The sequence below is a fragment of the Aspergillus bombycis genome, assembly GCF_001792695.1.
Source record: "Aspergillus bombycis strain NRRL26010 chromosome Unknown contig00004, whole genome shotgun sequence".
In the NCBI taxonomy this organism is placed as follows: Eukaryota; Fungi; Ascomycota; class Eurotiomycetes; order Eurotiales; family Aspergillaceae; genus Aspergillus; species Aspergillus bombycis.
In genome coordinates, this window is record NW_019170006.1 from 570,869 (window position 1) to 586,808 (window position 15,940).

General features: G+C 48.9%; 5 protein-coding genes across 5 annotated transcripts; 2 read left to right on the forward strand and 3 right to left on the reverse strand.

The window, feature by feature from the left end:
* Positions 1 to 4,037: 4,037 nt before the first annotated feature.
* Positions 4,038 to 5,035, reverse strand: ABOM_001223 (mitochondrial 37S ribosomal protein uS9m; the record flags this gene model as incomplete). The annotated part of the gene is made up of 2 exons (XM_022528353.1): positions 4,038 to 4,129; positions 4,192 to 5,035. The coding sequence occupies 2 exons, from the start codon at positions 5,033 to 5,035 to the stop codon at positions 4,038 to 4,040; spliced, it is 936 nt and encodes a 311-aa protein (XP_022394008.1).
* A 310-nt stretch (positions 5,036 to 5,345) lies between these two features.
* Positions 5,346 to 6,953, forward strand: ABOM_001224 (putative translation elongation factor eEF-1 subunit gamma; the record flags this gene model as incomplete). The annotated part of the gene is made up of 3 exons (XM_022528354.1): positions 5,346 to 5,375; positions 5,504 to 5,705; positions 5,953 to 6,953. 3 exons carry the CDS (start codon positions 5,346 to 5,348, stop codon positions 6,951 to 6,953), a joined length of 1,233 nt encoding a protein of 410 aa, XP_022394001.1.
* A 916-nt stretch (positions 6,954 to 7,869) lies between these two features.
* Positions 7,870 to 10,061, reverse strand: ABOM_001225 (NIF domain protein; the record flags this gene model as incomplete). Its single annotated transcript, XM_022528355.1, has 2 exons — positions 7,870 to 9,900; positions 9,951 to 10,061. 2 exons carry the CDS (start codon positions 10,059 to 10,061, stop codon positions 7,870 to 7,872), a joined length of 2,142 nt encoding a protein of 713 aa, XP_022394002.1.
* A 288-nt stretch (positions 10,062 to 10,349) lies between these two features.
* Positions 10,350 to 11,458, forward strand: rrp36 (putative pre-rRNA processing protein; the record flags this gene model as incomplete). Its single annotated transcript, XM_022528356.1, has 2 exons — positions 10,350 to 10,523; positions 10,583 to 11,458. The coding sequence occupies 2 exons, from the start codon at positions 10,350 to 10,352 to the stop codon at positions 11,456 to 11,458; spliced, it is 1,050 nt and encodes a 349-aa protein (XP_022394003.1).
* A 1,030-nt stretch (positions 11,459 to 12,488) lies between these two features.
* Positions 12,489 to 13,973, reverse strand: ABOM_001227 (uncharacterized protein; the record flags this gene model as incomplete). The annotated part of the gene is made up of 2 exons (XM_022528357.1): positions 12,489 to 13,710; positions 13,771 to 13,973. 2 exons carry the CDS (start codon positions 13,971 to 13,973, stop codon positions 12,489 to 12,491), a joined length of 1,425 nt encoding a protein of 474 aa, XP_022394004.1.
* Between the last annotated feature and the right edge of the window lie 1,967 nt (positions 13,974 to 15,940).

The window sequence follows — 15,940 nt, forward strand, 5'->3', positions numbered from 1 at the left end:
AGCTAATCGGAGATCTTGGCTGAGGATGAGGGAAAGAGGATCCAGCAGCAAGGCTCCTGGGACCTCTAGGATTCTAATTCTCTGGGACCTTTTGCTTAGTGCCTTGCGCCTTTGGGCCCGATAAGGTTGGTGACCAGTTCCATGGGACCAAATTAGCCCCATCAAGCTAACCTAATGCCCATCAATCATTCCAAATTCCCCTCTGTCCAATGTCCTGGAGCCCCGGGACACCGGTATCCCCAAGTGGGTTTCCGAAAGGTTATATGATGATGTTGTTGGATGATCGTGAGCGATTGACGAACCATACTATCGGAACAAGTTTGTGAGTTTGGTGGGAAAGCTGACAAAACCCAAGGGGGGCAAAAAAATCGAAAAAGAAAAGGAGAAAAGAGGAAATCGAAATCTCAGAGTGAGGCGAAAGGATCGGTGGCAGTCAATGAACCGTGAATTATTTTATTACTATTAGATATTTCGTTACCAAATCAGTGAAAAAAAAAAAAAAACAAAAACAAAATTGTCTTTTTGGTTGCGGGAAGAACCGCGAATTCGGGAGGGCTAAAGGGTTGACAGGACCCATGGAAATGGTATCAACAACACTACGAGTTAGCGTGCATTGACAGTCTTTTCTTTTTTTTTTTTTTTTTTTTCTGGGCAGAGGACGAACTGTCATGGAAAGTTGGTAAAAGAATAGATGGTCCTCTTAGAAAATGAGGGCATTAAGCTCTCTCTCCAATCAATATAATAGTCGAGAGTAATAATACAAACCCTTGATATGATCGAGAAGGAGACGCATCCTTCCAGATCGTATCGTGCATTGGTATACTGCAAGTTGATGTAGAGATTGATCTCCATCCCAATTCAGACACGTACATACGCTCTTGCTCATAGTCCCTGACTAAAGCCTATAGTCTCACACCTTCCGCACTGCTGGGAAAGGTCGTGCGCACCAGGTGGACCAATGGATCGGAACAGAGGGACCAGGGGCCGATCTGCAAATAGACATTGCTCCGCGTAGGGGAGAATCTTGACCTTTTCTTACCCTATAATATCCACTCGAGAGCAAACTAATGGCCAAGGTCACTCCTACCATTGCCTTGCTCTCGGTGTCTGTTGAGTTTTTATTTTCTTGATTTTTTATGTTTTTTTGCTTCTCTTCTTCTTCCTCTTTGGGATTGATTGATTGTAAGTACGTTTGTATTTGTAGATATGTATATGCGTCCATTCCGTAACGGGAGTAACAATCTTACCATGGCTTGTCATGTGCCTTGCCCTCATTCTAAGTAGCTCCATGCGGAACTACTCCTACTTCGAAGACCTCGCAAAGTATTCCGAGACCGGTGCTATATTATGGGTTAATTTATTTGAGATACTACGACTGGAGCGCGGTATATCCCTCGTCAGCCTTGAATGGTTTCAAAAAAAAAAAAGAAAAAAAACCAACCAAAATGAGGCGTGGTCCCCTACTCACGCTAACGGAGTTCATAATGGACGCTTTTATAAATCCGTCAATTGTATTGGGCCATACCAGTTGATTCAAATCATCCTCGGACCCCACGGTGGATTTGGCTCCATCCAGCTCGTGCCCATGTAGGTATGATGTACGGAGTACTTATGTCCGTCATGTTGACTGCACCAGTGGATCTATACGGAACATTTCCGGTGGATATTTATTTATGATCGGGATCGGCCGGGCTTTTGGAAATGGATAGATAAATTTAGATGGACATATTTAGTCTGAATTAGTCGTGTACGGGTCATCCTCCTTTGCCCCCTCCCAAGTTGGCTGCCCCAATTCACATCCGATACACGCCGTACCGACAGTAGATGATACTACTAGTAGTATTACCCACCGGGGAAGTCGTTTATCATTAGGTATTGTTATCTTTCCAAGGCAGGCAGTAACTGACTCGTTCGTCCTTGTTTTCTTCGGACATTTAATTCAATAATTGGCCAAGACCTGGTCCCCGTGGCCCCAAAAAAAAAATAAATAAATAAATAAGAAATAATGAACTAAAATACTAGTTAGTACATTGTCACGATGCGGTTATCGCGCAAGTGTTCAACAGCTGGGATCCCATGACCCCCACTGCTTCCGGTAAGCGACAATGTATGGACAAGCAATGGGACGGAAAATTGTCATTCGAGCTGGACGATAGTGAAACTTGACCGTCTCTCCGCATGTGTCTACTATGTACATACCTACCTACATATATGTATGTATGTATGTATATATGACCCTATCTGAAATATGTTATAACTACAGTATCAGGTCGTACAGTAGTATACTATACAAGGTCTACTGCACGTAACCTTGAAAATTCAGCGGCTCCTTCCAATTCGACGGCCCCGGAGCACATGACTACTACTTCTTCATAAGCTACGGTGCATGAAGTCTTGTACGTACTACCATCCCGGCTGCTCCGTCATTCTTTGGGAAACCGTTCGCCCACCACTCGTGTTTGATGAACTCCAGGGAAGATCCCCGTCTTAGTACTTCAGAATGCACCTATTGTTCGGGATCAATGGACGTCACGCCTGCAACCCTGTCGTTGCTGACGAGCAGGTACAATAGGAAATTGTTTATTACCCCAGACTTGGCCAACGATTGTTCGAACCGTTCTCAAAACCGTGGCAACAGCCCTGTCGCTTCTATAAACCTATCTTATGTTCTAGATTTCTACCATTCTTCAAATTCCTGCTTGCGCAGCAGATCTCTCCAATGCTAGTGGTACTAGTCCTAGAGGCCTTTATGACCTTAGTTGAATGATCACCAACCCCATAATTTATCTGCCAGTGTATCTCACGATGCCTTATTCCGGCGTCAGACCAGACAAGCTGTTCTGATTTGGCGCCTGTCGGTATTTACAAACTCGGACCGTATCCCAATCAAAAGGATTTCCGGCCCTGTTTATCATGACGCTTTGACACAGTGACTGGTGATGCTGTAAGTAAATCATACACTCACGCTGTATCGCTCTCTGGAAAGATTGGAGACTTGGTGTGAGCGCAAGCTGCACCACACCTGGCTTTCCCGCGTCTACAGCGTGGCAGAGTGACGGCTGAGTCGTCCGAGTAACATGAATGTCAGCTCCCATGCTTGGCTACGAATTATTGTCTGTGCTCAGTACATGCGTGGCAGGGGAGCTGTTCGGTCGCCTGCCTGTTGCCGATAGATGTGCCTCCCAGAAGAGTCACCCTGGATCAAAGGTTCAACCCTGCAGTCGAGACAGCTCTGATCCGCAACGAATGGAGCGCATCCGCAACAACTGATTCGGTCGTCCATGGTCCGGATTGCTTCATTCACCGGAGTTGGTGCAGGCTCTGTGTAACTACACTAATCAGATTCGATAAATGCCGGCATACCCCTATGTCTGCAATGTGCACCTACGCCCGGGCCGTATTCGTCCGACATCATCAGACGAACACCTTTTGAAACTAAATCTCAACTGGCCGGGCTTACCGCCACATGATAGTGCACCGAATCTACAGCACTTGGGCTCGATTGTGTAACAAACCTCCGTCAGTGCCCAACGGGCCATATCTGACCGATAGAGAGGACGAGACCGGCTGCCTTGGGATGGTTCATGCAGCTTTCGCCTTTCATGTTCATCCGGGCTTGCGCTCTATGTTCTGAATAATTCGTTGTATGACGCAAGGTAGTTCTTCCACTGTGCTACAGAACCTGGTGGTCGTGTTCGACTTGGCACGGCTGCCGAGCCGACCAGAATCTGAAACACGCTGATCCAGTGGCGTTCTTCCTTGGTCATCCAATAGCTGTGTGGATGCTCTGTGCAACAGTATCACTTGTCCAGTAGTTCAATTGAATCGGACGAATTAACGCCAATAGCTAAGGGTACATGCTTGTCGCCGAGACCATGCAGTGTCGTATCTTGAAACGACCGCCATGACATCTGAAGAGATGCGTGCAATACAAAATATACATCGTCGAGGGTCACAAGGAAAGTGGAATAATACAGCAAGGAGAAGAATGAGAAAGAAGAAAAGAAGCTCCCGAGACAACAGGGGATAGGCCTGCTTCACCTCTTGACCCAGGTGGGCATCTTGCGGGCCTTGACATGACCAGGCTTCTTCCTCTCCACACGACGCGCATCCACCGTGATAACACCGGCTGTAAGATGACCGTCAGCAATGTATTCAATGAGCGGGCAGCAACACGCATATTATACGCACCTTTACGCAGAACAGGCTTCAGTCCAGGCTCGTGGACCAACAATGCCCGTGCCACGGCCAACGTAATGGCCTCTGCTTGTCCAGTAACTCCTCCTCCGCGAGCAGTAGCCCACACGTTGTACTTGTCCAGTCTCGATGTACACCTCAGAGGCCATGTAGCACTCTCTCGGTCATGTAGACGAGGGAACGCTTCAACTAGGGTCTTGCCGTTGACCATCACGTCTCCCTCTCCTTCAACCAGATGGACCACTGCCGAGGATGTCTTTCGCTTCCCTCGACCACGGGCTCGGCCCATCTCATCCACCGTCGCTGGTGCCGGCTTGTTCCCATAAGGATTTCCAGGACGAAGAAAAGTTTTCAGAGTATCGCGCACTTCAATCGGCATGATCTTCGGATCAATTCTATTTAGTCGTTGTAAGATTTTGATAAGGTTCTTGTATTTCTTCGTCGGTACAGGTTCGCCGACAAAGTCGCGGAATTGTGCCAGTTTGAACCAGGCCATACGAGGAGCCTCACTAGGAGCAACGGTCGGTAATGAAGCCCATTTTGCTAGGATGGTCTCCAGGTTCAGCAGGTGGTCGATGAACTTGGGGCTGCCGGAGAAGTAGGCGGGTGAGGCAGGAACAATCCGGGCGGGTTGGGTATAGAACTTTTCAAAATCAATCTCGGGGGCCGCTTGCACCTCAGTCGCATATCCACGAGTGTCTCTCCGTTGTTGTGAGAGGATCGGGGTAACGTTCGAACGAAGGGAGATCTTGGGAGCATGGAGGAACGGCCGCAGTTGAATTGTCCGACGGACGGACTGCATCGCATGCACGATGCAATTGGGGCTCTGCCAGGCCATAGAATAGCTGCCTCCGGCTGGCGGTAGCTTTACCTGAGAGTGAAAGGGGGAAAAGAGAGAAGAAGCGGAGTCGAGGAGGACTTGGGATCACCGGCCAGATGCGACTTACCATCTCCGGCGATTCTTGTTTCCTGAGGTTTTTCGATGGGGACGCATCACGTGGACGAGCAAACGTTCCTCCGGCACCGACGCTTCGTCTGATTCGCACAAAATTTCGTTCTTATACCCCTCGAGCTGCTGTCTCTTCCCCTCCTTTTCTTTCTTTCTTCTTTCCCTCCCCCCAGTCCTTCCAAAGACAAAAGCTTTGACAATGGCCTTCGGAAAGCTTTACGGTCAGCCTGTATGTGATCTTATTTTTTTCTCCTCGACTTCCTCTCGGGCATCATAAGAACCGATGATGCTTTACCGACGATCTCATCGTCGTGGGTGTTACCTTGGGGAACGTCCGGCTAATGGGTGACTCTACAGAACAACGGTCGCACCATCGCTGCCCTCGTCGCGGCTAAGGCCAACGACGTTGAGCTCGAGTTGGTTGAGACTGAGGCTAACGCCAACGCCGAGTTCAACAAGTCTGCTGAGTACCTCAAGCTCAGCCCCCTCGGCAAGGTCCCTGCTTTCGAGGGTGCCAATGGTTACACTCTCTCCGAGTCCATTGCCATTGCTGTCTACGGTACGTATTTTTCTTTTGTAAATGATATTCGATGATTCTATCTCGTTTTTCCCGCCGCTTTATATGATGAGCGATATTATTCCAATAAACTAGTTATCCCTGGCAGAACAACAGTGTTGATGAACCAAACTCTGAAATTTCTTTGATTACCCCGCATGTGTTGGGCAATCTCTTCGCGGCGCCTTTTTCTAAGCTCTTGATGCTTTTGAGTTGTTTTTCCCCCTGAATATGGCTAATTGTGACTCAGTGACCTCCCAGAATGAGAAGACCACCCTCTTGGGTAAGACCAAGCAGGACTACGCTTCCATCCTCCGCTGGTTGTCCTTTGTCAACTTCGAGGTTCTCCCCCGCTTCGGCGCTTGGTACCGTCCCCTCTTGGGCTTGGACGGCTACAACAAGAAGAACGTTGAGGAAGCTTCCAAGGCTGCCCTGAACAACATCTCCGTTTTGGAGAAGCACCTCACTGCCAACACCTTCCTCGTTGGCGAGCGTATCACTCTGGCTGATATCTTCGCTGCCTCTGTCCTCACCCGTGCCTTCGCCACCGTTTTGGACAAGCAGTTCCGCTCTGAGAACCCTGCTGTCTCTCGTTGGTACCAGACCATCGTCAACCAGCCCTACTTCAAGGCTGTTGTTGAGAACCCCGTTTTGGTTGACGAGGTCATCAAGTACACCCCTCCCAAGAAGGAGGAGAAGCCCAAGAAGGAGGCTGCTCCTGCTGCTGCTGCCGAGCCCAAGCCTGAGGGTGAGCAGAAGAAGCCCAAGCACCCGCTTGAGGCTCTCGGCAAGCCCGAGTTTATCCTTGATGAGCTCAAGCGTACCTACTCCAACGAGGACACCCGTCCCGTTGCTCTCCCTTGGTTCTGGCAGAACTTGAAGAGCGACGAGTACTCCCTGTGGAAGGTGGACTACAAGTACAACGAAGAGCTCAAGCTCACCTTCATGGCCAACAACCTGATCGGTGGTTTCCACGCTCGTCTTGAGGCTTCCCGCAAGTACCTGTTCGGTGCCCAGTCTGTCTACGGTACCAACTACAACTGTATCATCCGCGGTGTCTTCCTGGTCCGTGGCCAGGAGTTCAAGCCCGCCTTCGATGTCGCCCCCGACTGGGAGAGCTACGACTTCGAGAAGCTTGATCCCTCCAAGGAGGAGGACCGCAAGTATGTTGATGACATGTGGGCTTGGGATGTTCCTGTCACCGTCGACGGCAAGGAGTACCCCTGGGCTGACGGCCACGTCTTCAAATAAGCTAGTGCATTAGGTCCCGTGGCAAACTCATGATGTTACGTCCTAAATTTCTTATCGTTGGGTGGCCTTCCTCATTCGGCCTGAAAAAAATTTCACTTCACTTTATACCCTAGGGTTGGAGAGTACTACGCTGTAGCACGCATTGCGGTTCAGGTTTTCTGCATTGTGCTGCCCGTGCTGCTCTCTGCCCGATCCAGATCCCGTCTAATGTCCACACTGTCCATGACGGTTTACGCTTTCTGATAAAAACTCTTTGATCATGTCACGCTTACGAATTGAGATGTCGGATGATGCAGTAGCTACTATCTTAGCACTGAATAGTACTTTGTGCTCACTCAACCACTTCTGATCTTATCCGAGTATTACTTTCTGTAAACCCGTAAGCTCCAGTAAAATGTATAGACTGTATGTTGTTGGCCCGTGCTTGAATATGTCAATGTTCCAGAGAAAATTGCAGTGCTAGGGATTTGCTGTTATATTTTCTGGCCGATGTGCTTTATCTAGCCAGTCATAAGGCAGTCTGTATTTTGTAGACACAGGCAACATGTTACGTTTCTTGAGCGATTGCACTATTTATGTAGCAGACGAGTGATACAATAAATTTTGGTTACGATATCTGGTCTTAGCCATCTATCGATGTCACTACAACGATCCTTGCAACGGGGACTTGAATCAAATAGGGAGTAGTTACCATACCAAGTTTTTAGTCGGATTTTAACCCTAACTATATACTACGGATGAAATTGATACCGCTGATAGCTGTGTCACTGGAACGATCTCCATTGCAACCATATTATTCCATTCGTGGGTATCAAATTGTGCAAGCAAGTATATCTGTCTATCTATGTACTAAACATGCATGATTTAGAAGATTATGTCCCTAATGAACGCATGTAAATCACACATCCGTCAAGGTCTAGTCAGTTCTAACATTCAAAGAATCCTCTAATCGATCTAGGAGAAAATTCTCGGATTCGGCAGACGAAGTCGCGGGGGATGGTGACCGTTCAACGGTCGGTTGCACGATGGCCGTTGCAGATCCAGCGGAGGGCATACCGGTAGTTGTTGCCACCAGGGTATTGATAGTAGCTGTAGTTTTGTCTGCGTGACCTCTTGGGGAGGCGTTTTGTGCTTTCTTGTGAGCTTTCGTTTCCGCTTTTGCCTCTAGCTTTTGCTCCTGTTTGCGGGCCTTGCGTTGTTCCTTGCGCCTTTTGCGCCTTTCTTTGCGGGCTTCTGCCATAGCTGTCGGCCCGGTTGGAATGTCTTGTTGGGAAGGTGGAGAGTGGGCATTACCGGTAGTGTGATTGTTGTGATTCTGGTCGACCTCATTAGTACTGGGACCGAGGTCAAGCTCAAGAATGCCTTGGTTCTCGGGCAACTCTAAGTTCCACTGATGGAGAACTTTGCTGACATCGTCATGTTTTGCTAGTTCGTCCAGGAGTTGCATAACCTTTGGAAATATTGTAGACTCATCGAGACCGGGCTGGTTGGTAAACTCCGGAATCTCAAGTATGTTGTGTGGTTCACTGAGAGCCTTGAGTTTACTGTCATCAATCAAGATGGTGTTGGACTGGTCCCATCGGGTTTTCAACTGCGTGCCATTCTGTGCGGCTTTGCGGCGTTTATTCTGAGGAGGCGATGGGTATGACGCTTGAATCTCCTTATTGCTCCATACCGTCTCTAATGTTTTGTAAACTTGGATTTTAGCCCGATATTGGGATGACGTGAGACCAAACTTGTCGCGACCCCATTCCGCAACAAGTGCCTTTCGTTTATTGCCCGGGAAGAGCCTGTCGCAAACCGCCTTCACCGTGTTCGGCTGGGAACTGGACCATATCATAACCTTGTATTTTCTCATCAAGGTATCCAAGAACTCGTCCAGCCCTGCCCTTCTGGCAAACACAGGGGGGAACCGCCGGTGCTTACGGTAAATCAGCGTGCCATTCAAGTCCAAGATGACCAGCAGTGGCTGTGGAGAAGTGACCAATTTGGGTGGTGAGGACGACTGCTCAATGTATGATCTGACAGGGGATGGAGGTTTAGGTGGCGGCAAAACTTCGTGCTTCGTTGCCGATGCTCCGACAGGTGGTTGACCAAGCGTATCTGAAGTATTGCCTCCAGCAGAACCAGCTGCTGCAAAAGCCATTGGATCAAAGGGCAAGGACGGAAAGCCACTTAAGAGGGGTCCTGCCATCGCGGGATTTTGTAGACCAAAGTTCATCATGAAGGGAGATGGAGGCACGAGGGAGAAGTAATTCAGAGGATTACTCATGTCATTCAGCAAAGCCGGGTTAAATGGTCCGAACGCGGGTTGATCGGAAGGCTGAGATTGGGACAGTTGATTCGGGTTATTTGGAGAAAAGAATGGGAATTGAGGTGCCTGTTCATTGAAAGCCATCCCACTTGGACCTCCAGGGAATATGGGCATACTGAAGTTTGGACGACTGCTAGAAGCGCCGTGGCTTGCTCCCATGTGCGTATTGTTCTGTGAGGAATACGACTGCGTAATTGATGGTGCTGGGCGAACAGGGAACGGCCCTTCCGGGCGAAACTGATGCGCCTGTGTGTCTGCGTTCAAATTTCTGCCCGCCGATACCTGATTGCGCAGCCTGCGATTCCTCCGCTGGTCACCAAGCGTAACTCTCTCAGGGGCCTGCGCCGTTGCTCTTCCCGGGTCATTGCGAGTCACCGTCTTCGCATTCCAGCGACCTCGATATGGTCTCCATGATGCCCTAAGGTTGTTATTTGCATCTGCCTGGGTTTCACCGTAGCCCGACCCATTCTCTGCAACAGTAGGCCAATTGTCTCCTTCAGCTGTCTGTTTCGCCATTCCAAGATCGGGGAGTCTTTCGGTGTTAACCAAAGCTGGTGGTTTTTTCTTCCGATGGCACAAACGTGAAAGCAATGTCGAAGTAGAAAATGGTGCCGATACAGACTTCGGGATAAACTATAGAGGTCAGTTGTTTATCGGACAAGGCAAGAAATACGCCGATGCACCTTAGAGGAAGCCCCACTTTGAAACATGCGAACATGCAGTGTGGAAAGTGACGGGGGTAGAGCTGGAGTGAAAATATAGGAGAAGGTGGCCGTACATGAGCGGCATCCCATGGGCACACGAATGAGGTGATACAGCCAACAGTAAGGTGTAAGAGAGCAAACGAGAATGCGATGAAACTGATGGCGAAGTGGAAAATCGCGACCAAACGGTCCAGATCCACCAACGAGAGCGAAGCTGCTTCTCTCACCGCCTTAACGACCGGCAGTATTGCTGCATTTTTTTTGCTCCGCCTTCACCGCCATTGATTGGCTTCTACTGATGCACTCGCTTCTTTGATCCTTGGCTCTCTTTTTCTTTCTTTGGGTCAGTTGTAAAACTCGGATATAACTGCTAGCAAAATGGCGATCTCGGATCTCCTCAATCGTCGCGTGCGCGCTTTGCCAGAGGACGACGAAGAAATTTATTCGGAAGAGTCAGCATCGGAAGAAGGAAGTGATGATGGACGCTCAGGTGAATCAGATTCAGGTTCAGATGATCTTGACAACGAAGCACTGGAGGAGACCGACGACAACGTTCGTTTAAATGCCCCTACTCTCTAGCCTACATAACGCCATTCTGACTTCCCCAATAGTCTGAACACGACGAGCCCGTCGACTCAGAAGACGACGAAGACAGCGACGACGATGATAATGGAGAAGACGATGTCCAAGCGTCCCTTAGTAGCATATCTTTTGGAGCCCTCGCCAAAGCACAAGCATCACTGGGTCCGAAAGCCAAGCGCCATGCAAAAATTGCCAAACCTACAGAAGCATCCCCGCCGACGACATCACCGCTAGACGACATCAGAGCGCGAATTCGTGAGGCACGGGAGCAGAAGCGTCAAGAATCAGGAAAATCTAAGGACTCGGCAAAGCCTGCAAGGACTTCGAAACATGCCCCCATGGTTCAATCATCCAAACGTGCCGTTTCGCGCAAGCGGACTGTTGTCGAACCACCATCAGTGCCCAAATCACGAGACCCACGGTTTGACCCGACGGTGCTCAGTCAAGGCGGTCGCCATGATGCTGAAACAGCCCGGAAGGCATACTCGTTCCTAGACGATTATCGTTCTTCAGAGCTGAAAGAGCTAAGGGCTAGGTTCGCCAAAACAAAGCACGCTGAGGAGAAGGAAGCGTTGAAGCGTGAGATTCGGTCCACGTCGGATCGTCTACGTGCAATTGAGAACCGGAGGCGGGAAGAGGAGGTGATAGCAGAGCATAAGAAACGAGAGAAACAGCTCATCCGCGAAGGAAAGAAGAGCAACCCATACTTTTTGAAGAAGTCCGATCTCAAGAAGCAAGTAATGCTCAAGAAATACGAGAATATGAATTCGAAGGAACGCACGAAGGCCCTGGAAAGGAGACGGAAGAAGATTGCCTCTAAGGAAAGGAAAGAGATGCCTATGGAACGCAGATTTGGTAGTGAGGGCAACGATGACGGTGGCAGGAAACGGCGGCGGATGGCGTGAGACAATCCTGACAGCGTTACTGCAGTGATGTTCATGCACTCTCGTATAATAAAGATTGGTCGTTCATCTGCCACAGCCGTTGGCATGACTCAAACTTTGTTGTTCTGTTTACGCGTTGCAACTTCAAGGTTGTATGTACTTCTCTGTATATGTATAAACGACTACACACAAACCGGCCTGTACATCGCTTTAAAGCAGCATGTGTAGTTACAGATTTTAGACAAACATCACGGTATTAGTTATCATTAAGTGGAAGGACGCATGTCCTTGCCGGAAGTTCGCACGAACTCGTTCCAAATCCGACACCCTAGTCATAAATTCAAGATATCCAAGTGGAGAATGGGGATCATAAAGAATGTAAGAGCATAAATCATCCAAAGGGGATGTGAAGTCAAAACAGTAGAGCGATCAAACCAATGGTATCCCAACGCGACATGAGAAACAGAGCAATGTAAAGAGTGCGGGTGGTAGAAAAAAAACTCATGCCTTCAAAAACAGGCATCCACATGGTCTTGGCAAAACCAAAAGAAACCCTAATTAATCACAAATCACAAGGAAACGCCTCGCAAGTCCATTGAAACGGTGCCCACTCAAAGCACCTTTCAGCACAGACTTCGGATGGTATAAACGTGGAAAAGAAAATAAAAGATAAAAAAAAAAATGCAGAAGAAAAGAATAAAATAAGCGGTAAGAATGACGAGAATGAAAATATCAAATAACAACGAAAGGGCAACGTCGAAAACGACCTAACCCCCCACCGGTTAGGATGGCATCCTGTTCATGCTGTTCGTATAGATAGTCATGTATATTCATCATGTCCAGGTGGCTGACACCGCTCATTGTAAAGATACACCCGAGGAGCGGTTGTTGTAATATCTGCTAGTCCCCAGCTATCAAACTAGAGTATCACGTTGCTGCGGACACAACAGACACATAGAGCAATGGTCTCTCGTCTGAGCTGCTGGACATGAACCATAGTTGGACAGTGTCGAAGAGTACTAAAGAAGACCGGCCCTGATAAACAAGAAATTTATGAATGGAACAGATCCCATGCTCTTGCACATAGTGCCAGGAACTCTTCTTTCTTTCTCCGCTGGGTCTCAGGGGAGTCTCTGCCGGCTCCGAATGGGCCATAACTAGTCCCCGCTCCGGGTGCTAACGCTGGGTTTGGCCGGTACTGTGGCTCAGGACCGTGGCCCAGGGGAGGACTTCCGTTATCCTGCTCGTACTCACTTCTGGTGCGGCGACGAGCGGTCCTCTCAGAGGGATACATGGGTTGGGAGGGGGGGACTTGTGCATTTGGTATCGGTGCCGCTTCTGGATGAACTGCTGCGGACTTCGGTTGGCCATTGACGGCACGTGGGGATGGTGGAGTCGGGGGCTGATGGCCCCCATAGTGCACGATGCGTGGCAGCAGGTCCTCCCGTCCACCCGACAGCTCTTGAACAGCCTCCTCTGCCGAACGGTATTCCCGTGGCCGCTTAGGAACTTGGGTGGCGGCTCCCGGGATTCTAGGAGATGGTAATGGCGGTAGGTTGTTTGACTGGGAAGAGTTGGAGTTAGATGCACTCTGGTAAAACGGAGCGCGGTTTACGTCCCGCTCACGGGAGCCCAAAGCATCAGAGCCGAAAACATCGGAAAGTGGAGGAAGCCGATTATTCGTTTGGGTAACAGGGATATGGTGAAGATGAGACGTCGATGCTAATGTAGGACTCTGATTGGCAACTTGGCGTGTCAACGGCTGCGGTTGGTGTCTGCCGGTAAAGGTCTGGTTCAACGGCGCGGATTGGATGACACGTTCATGGGCAAATTGTGCTGCAGATGGTGGAACGATGGAGAGGCCCGGGGGAGGCCTCCGTTTCGAAGCACTAGCCTTGGGGAGGCCGAACGAGGATTCGGATGGCTTTATTCCGTCTGGGCCGTCATCCTTGGCGGACCTTTGCAACCGTGATTCAATTATCGACCTCTGCTGGTCTCTCACTGACAGACTTCTCTGTAACTGTTCTCTCATAATTGGATCGTGCGTCTGGAAACCAGGCGATAGGCAAGCGATTCCAACCTGGTGCATATTGACACCGTCCCGAGCCGTCATAGGACCACCAGGAGCGCGGGCTGATAAACCACCGGAGGTCGGTAGACTCGTTGATAAGTCAAGTTTCCGCGGTCGAGGCCGAGAGTGGGACTGCATGGCAGGCGAAGAAGGGGGCTCTTTCTTGACGATAACCTTAGGGGCAGTACTTCCGTTTTGCGATCTGATCAACCGTTAGCTTCTCAACCCAAGCGAATATTTTGGGTCTTAGGAAGATACTTACGCAGGCGATGTTTGTTTTCTTCCCGCAGGCGAACTCTTTGATGATGACCCATCCCGAGAAGGCCCCGAAGGCCTGGGCGGAGTGCAGGTAGACTGGCTGCCAGCTGTGGGTGCCAACGTCGGGCAATTTTTGGGGCTCGGATCGCGATTCATGTGCGAAGATGTCAACGGGGCAGCTGTGGCGGGCGCGACTGCAGTGGACATGTTCGCAAGATCAATGCGAGGGTATATACTGGAAAGGAAGATCTGAGAGTATTTGGTCGATGTTGAAAATCCACAACTCTCCACTTCTAACGCTGCATTCAAGTCACGCCTTATGTCGTATATAAACCACCAACTCTCTTATAACTGGGACGACTGTGCCACCCACGGTCTATCCGATGCTCTAGAACACCCAGCGAAGCGTAGCGGGCAAGATGTCAAGCTTTGTTGTGCCAGGCGCCCGCTTATTGATAGGGTAGGATGAGGCCGAACCAGATAGCGCGCAAATCTCCAAACTCGGCAGTGTCGGCGGCTATATTCTAAGAACGATAGAGCTCCGAAAAACGAAGGGGTGGCGAAAGCTCTAGGAACAATTCCAACCCGAAACCAAGACAACGGCGACAATGAATCGCCCACGGCGACAGAGGGAGGAGGGCAGGAGGGGGCCAACCAAAAAAAATGTGGCACACAAAAGCAGCTGTTGGTCAAACAGTTCGGGGGGTGGAACTGTGACGAGGTGTGGCCGGATGCTTGGGAACAGCGGTTAACTAACAGTAGTAGCTGGGCGGCAGTGCGGCGACTCTGAGAGGTCGGTTGGAGCGGGAGAACGATCCAGAGCAAGCGAGCGAAGGGAATGGACCGGGATGTCGACAAGGCTGGCCCAGCGATACGCAAGTGACCTAAAAAGGGAGGTGTAGAAGGTAATTTCACCTCCTTTAGGTAGAAATACAGAAGCTAAAAAAAAAAAAGAAAAGGAAGGAGAGGGATACGGGAGGTAGGAAGGAAAGGGAAAAGAGAGAAGGAGAAGAAAAGAAAAGAAAGAGGAAGAGGGGTGTAGTCGTAGAAGAGCGGATATGATGATTATTATTTAGTAGATTTTCCAGACTGTATGGGTAAAGCAGAGAAAGAAACGACCAGTGGGACAAAGAACTGGGGGGGGAGAAATTCACGTCAATCAATCAGGGTTGAGAAATGGTAGTAATTCCAGACGGTACCACACTTTGGAGAGATTATAATCTTAATGGTAATAAACCAAGAGAAAGAAGAAGAAAAAAGGGAAAAAAAGAAAAATCTACCAAAATGAGACCAAACAAGAGAAAGAAAGAGTGAGAGAGCTGTATGTATGGTATTGATTGGGTCGAAACCGGAGCAAAAGACAAGAGATTCAAGACAAGTCATGTATGGAGCTCAGATGTGGGGGGAACATTGGAACTGCTCCAAGATGATTAGGAGGACTATACTACATACATTTGGAACAACAACTTCTTGTAACATGTATTGGAAGGATGGGGGAAGGAAAACAGGAAAAAAAAGTAAATAATAAAATTAAATAATAAAAGAAATTCTAATTATAATGAATGATAATATTACAAGAGATTCCACCTTATCGACCCTCCCATAGGGTAATAATCATCGAACTCCTGAACCCTCAGGTGTGCAGTGGAGAGGGTCTGATCTCATTGGTAGAGGCTGAGACATGGTTTGTTTCTGGTGAGGGCTCATCCGCTGATGATCTGACACTTCTGTGACAATTTTTTAGTGTGGATGATGCTGTGTGCTGGTGGTCTTAGTATTCCATGTTTGTACCACCAGTAGCACTACTCTGGGTAAAGTAAGTAATCAGCGACCATATCAATATATTGTGATTCATTCTTCATTAAGTCAATATTCCACCGATAATAAGGCAGTCAACATTCCTAAATCAAATAGAATTAACAAAGAAAAAGTGATATACGATGTTCGAAGGAACGAAGGATTTTCCAAAATACAAAATCTGAAAAAAACAAAAAAGGGAAAAAAAAAAAGGCTTTTTCCGATGTATGTATAATAAACCAGCTGACAATGTTCCCCGCTAAGCTACTTTCAGCTAATGTAGGGGCTCTTCCCTTGCGACCCCGTCCTGTAGGTCGTGATTCAGGACTGCTGGCGCTTAAAATTGTCAGAGAACGTGATGTTCTGACCATACCTTC